Source organism: Eimeria necatrix, genomic scaffold (assembly GCF_000499385.1).
Source record: "Eimeria necatrix Houghton genomic scaffold, Enh_scaff222, whole genome shotgun sequence".
NCBI classification, from domain to species: Eukaryota; Apicomplexa; class Conoidasida; order Eucoccidiorida; family Eimeriidae; genus Eimeria; species Eimeria necatrix.
In genome coordinates this window covers 47113-52067 of record NW_013652821.1, presented here as the reverse complement: position 1 = coordinate 52067, position 4955 = coordinate 47113, and the positions used below count along the sequence as shown (strand labels likewise).

General features: G+C 54.2%; 1 protein-coding gene across 1 annotated transcript; it reads left to right on the top strand.

Annotated features, from left to right (window-relative positions):
• Positions 1-57: 57 nt before the first annotated feature.
• Positions 58-3332, top strand: ENH_00030590 (hypothetical protein, conserved; the record flags this gene model as incomplete). Its single annotated transcript, XM_013580117.1, has 3 exons — positions 58-2670; positions 2946-3096; positions 3214-3332. The coding sequence occupies 3 exons, from the start codon at positions 58-60 to the stop codon at positions 3330-3332; spliced, it is 2883 nt and encodes a 960-aa protein (XP_013435571.1).
• Between the last annotated feature and the right edge of the window lie 1623 nt (positions 3333-4955).

Below are 4955 nucleotides of genomic sequence, written 5' to 3'. Positions count from 1 at the left end.
AGCAGCGGCTACAGCGGCAGCTGCGGGTGGATTGATCAAGGGCTGCTACAAGTTCAGATGTCCTCTGTTCCCTCTTTTCTGAGATCTGGTGCTGTTCCGAGGCCTTCAAACAAAGCGGCGGACTTGGCGACTCTAAGGAGCTCCTGGGCCCGACTTTTACTGGCCGCGAGAGGTGGAAAGAATACCCCCAGGACCTTGGCGCTGTCACCTCAGACGGAGAGCAGTGTTCTGGGCAGCAGCAGTAGCAATAGTAGCAGCAGGAACACTGCAAGCAGCAACACCGTGACCAGCAACAGCTTGAGTGACACCAGCAGAGATGCCTCTCAAGACACGAGACTCTTTCAGACAGAAGATGAGCGCTTGTGTGCTGAAGCCGAGACGTGTTCACCTGAAACCGATGCTGCTGACGAGGAGCAACAGCAGCAGCAGGACGCAGCGGCGGCAGCCAAAGCCGTCACTGTTGGTGTATCGCCGGTAAGTCAGACATGTGTACAGAACCGAGAGGTACTGCGGAGCGGAGGTTCGCTGCCGGTGTTACAGTCTGGTGCGTTGGCTGGAGTTCCTTCATCTCCTGAGTCCGGCACCTGCGGATCCCCTCGGTCACTGCTGAGCGCAGGATTGACTGTCGCATGCCTGTCTCCGAGGCAAGGCAGGCGGCCGTCAGGTGATGCTGCTGTTGCCGTGGAGGACCTAGATGCATGTGTGAGGCTGTCTCCGGCTCCATGGGCTGCTGAAGAGGGTCTTGAGTTTTTCTCAACAGAGACTCTACCCGCACCGCTCTTGCCTACCTTGCCGGCCCTGCCGGGGAGCAGTAGTAGCAACTCCGGCAAATCCCCACTCAGCCCCACGAGCCTGCTCTTCTCCTCAAGCGACCCGAGGCGCTACATTGGACCACTGGTGAAGAGCGCCGTCATCTCTATTGAGAGCTTACCCGCTTCGATGGTACTGCCTGCTCTGAGCAAATCCTCCAGCGGCTTAGACGCAGAATTTCCCCTGGGGATCACGCAGCAGCACAAGGCAGCTGCGCTGCTACAATTGCATCTGCTTCCGGTGGGGATGAGGAATATGGCGTCTGATAGCTCTCTCAAGCTGAGGCAGCAACAAAGCCGGCAGCCCATGTCCTGCCCCGAGTTGCAGGTTGTGCAGACGGCCTCCTCAGCGAAGAAGCTGCTAAGCGGGCTAGTGAGTAGGACATCGTGGAGGACGAAGGAGGCGGTGAGCCTCTTGACCCAGCGGAAAATGTCAGGTGCACTCTACGCACTTTGCCGTTGCCAGCCACCTTCCCGTCCCTGTAGCCGTTCATCCTTGACTCACGGCCCTTCCAAGCAGGGAGCACCTCTTTTCACGGAAGAGCCTCTGCAATGCGCTGCGCCACCAGTAGAGGGCTGCAACTCGCAGGAGGCAACCCCCGTTGCAGGACAATGTAGGCGAAACATGCAAAGGCTGACGGAGAAGCACGGAAGTATCGCAGCTTGTGCAATTATGACAGAACAGGAGGGTTGTGTGCGGCCGGGTTTAGGCAAGCTCCGGCAAGAGATGCCACTGGGCAGCTGCTTCCCAGAGACAGTGCTTGACATCAGGAGGCTGCTGCTCTCCTCTTTTCAGGAGCCAACTTTGACAATAGCATCGGCGCCGATGGGAGGTGCGGCAGAAATGCAGAAGTATGGAAACGCACATATCAGAGAGCGATTAGGCAGATATTGGGGCCTGGCAGAGTCTCGTGTAGGATTTAATCCTCCAGGATTGGACTGGAGAACGAGAAATGTGTACGAGACAGCAGAGTGCATCGTTTCTCAGCCACTGAAGCTCGGAGTTGGACGTGGGATTTCGGGGACAGGGGAGAATCTTTGTGAGCCCTCGCCACCACTAGCGACTCCACAAATAGATCTGCCGTTCAGAAGCTTAGTCAGGGTAGCCGGGATCCCCTTGAGGCCCTCGGAAGAGGGTGGGAATGACCTCATGGACACGGAGCAACCCAGTGTAAACGTCTTGGCGTTTGCTGAGATCGACGCCGGTGACTCCCTGGATGTTCTACGGTCTCATGCTGAGGCGCAGGAGTCCTTGGCAGCTCAGCGCCAGCTGAATTTAGCTGATGTGACCGCCGCTGGGGCAAGTCTGAGTGGGTCCGGTGTCGCTGCCTCTGGGCTTCAAGTTTACGCCAAAAGCATCCAGTGCGCGTGCAGCAGCACGATGCAACGAGCGCTAAAGGCCGCCAGGGAAATGACCACGCTTCAGGCGACCGATGAGGGGATAGTATCACTGCGTCGTTTTCAAGAGGAATTGATGCGCTTTTCTACCGAGCTGGAGTCTACGAAATTACCTCCTGAGCAGTGCCCAGGGGCCAAAAGTTCCAGGCCTTCCTCCCCTGGCGAGCTCAGTATGGGTGTGGTGGTAAAAATTGAGAAGCTCGCGGCAATGTCAGGGTCACGCCTCCCCGTACCAAATATAATATTGGGCTCTGTGCCAGAATTCCTGTTGCTAAATGACTTGAGCTGCGCGAGTCGGTACGGGACGTCCTTGCGTTGCATGGCTGGAACCATTCGAGATGCTCGCCGCCTTACTGCGCGCAAATTCACTGGTTGCATCTCGGCGCCGTTTGAAGGGGGAAGCTGCGCCAGCTTGAATTCCGGCCACTGTTTTGCTATGGCTGCTCGATTCGAGCGAACACAGGTGAGCAGTGGTCCTCATTCCACAGACGCACTACAACAGTATCGTGATGCATGGTAGAAGGTGAGGCTAAGAACAACCACAGCGGGGCTAGCACGCGCACTGCGACAGACTATTGAATCGTTCCACAGTGCGTCGTACTAACATTTGCTGCAATGCGTGAGCACTTTTCCGTGAGTACTTCCACATTCACTTTGTCCCGGTGATTGGTGGTTACCACGAACTTCAAATGCGTGGCCGCATTGACTTCAATCGCTCAATGCCTATCGCTGCCTCAGAACGCACTGAAGGAAATCGCGCGCAATGTGCAGTTAGTCGCACCACTTTTGATCGAAGGTGCCTTTACAATGTTCAATCAAAATACAGGCAACGGCGCCGAAGCGTCCTCCCTAAAGCTGCTGCAAGATCAACATACTGCAGCTACTGCGGGTCAGCCAGTGTTCCGTATCTCCAGAGAACCCAAAGCACACTCCCTTGAATCCTTCCCTTTACCGGAGTGCAACAGCTCACTTTACCGACTGCCAATCACATGTCATCTCCTTGCAGGCGGCGCTCAAGTTCCACTTGACAAGCTTATGCTGGAGCAGAAAGAAGCATTAAAGCATCTGCCACTGGAGCTGGTGTGTCACGACGCCCGCCATCCCTTGCCCATTCACCGACATTAGAAGCTGCATCTGTTGTAGCACAGGTTCCACTTGTTGTACAGCAGGGTTTGTGCATGGAAACGGAGATGATTTTACCCATTGATTGACGCCGCAGGCACCAGCTGAGCAGGTCAGGGTGATGCTGCAGCCGGTCGCAAAACAATTCGCTGCGCGCCTCCCATCCATCAAGGCTTCCCTTCAAGCAGGTCTGTTCTCGAGTATTTTGCTAAGACACTTGTAATGTCGTTAGGTCAGTCTACAATTCATAATATTATGTTTGAAATCTCGACAAAATGCAGCCAAAGCGAAGATTATCAGTGAATGGTCGAGCAGCGCTCAGTTTCAACTTGCTATCCCTCCAAGCTTAACGCTAGCCTTCTCTCACCACGATTACCGGCAATATGCTGACACAGATGTTGACCCGGCCAAATACTGGCATACAGCCGAGTGCAATGACTAGGTAAAGCTGCAAGTAACTGTCGTTGTTTGCTGATTTCTTGCGTTAATCGACACCCAAAGCGGCAACTGTGCACTGTGGGGTTCAGGTTACCATTTCTCCAGGCCTTTTGGTGGTCTTCCATTCGGGCACTCAGAGCGTGTTTTGCCTGCGCGAGTCTGATCACGTAGCTCGTCAGAGACCATGGTGACGAGTCAAAACTGTAGTCTTGAGGACCCTGCTGCTGCCTCTGCCGACTTGACTAGAACACCAGCTGACTGCGCGCTGAAGGCCTGGCGTTTGGTGGGGCCCCAGCAGCCACCAGCTTTACTGCATTAGGAAATACGGCGGTCGCGGAATCGAACCGCTTAAACGCTTCGTGCGCGAAGTCACTTCGCGATGCAGCTCAACTGCTCGACGGAGATTAATGCAGTGCGCCTTTCCAATTTCAATTAAACAGTCAATATGCTGCCTTACTAAACGCAAAAGTACTATATCTTCCTCTAGAGGGCCAGTATGTACACTAACAGCTCAAGCGGAAAGCCCAATGAGTCTCAACATATTAAGTTAAACTAATGTCTTGAAGAGACGTTCCTGAAGTACAAGCAATGCTTCTCGATAGTTACACTTGTCAGGCCTTTATGGTTGTTATGCCAGATCATATGAACCCATGAAAAGCTGAATAGGCTTTTGTTTTGTATGGTATGGGTACTAAACGTTGTAGCAAGCACATACGGAATGTACAGCCGCACGACAAGCAGCTAAAGTGAATCACCTGTGACGCACGGCGCGCCAAAGGGAACGAAGGCTTGGGAGCCTTTTTCGTACTGATCCGAAGAGACTACGGTGTCTGGCTAGGCGTTCTTTGATGTAGGTGTCTTCCATTTGACTCCACATCCCGGCATTAAGTGCTGCCGCGCCCCTTTCCAGCCGCTGCAGCTGTACACACACGCCCAACAAGACCGCACATGACATAGTCGGGGATCCCAGCGTGTCTTGCGTAAACCAAAGTGGCAAGAGGAACGGTACCGCGATGAAAAGGGCCCCAGGAACTCACTCGTCTACACACTAGGCATGATCGCAAGTAGTGGAATGGAGACGAAGATGGCACCTGGCGGTCGGGTGAAAAGCTACTGTCGCTTGTTATTGCCAGCCCGCTAGCAACCATGTGCGCCGCCAAGTCCCTTTTCAGAAGAAAAGGACCCCGA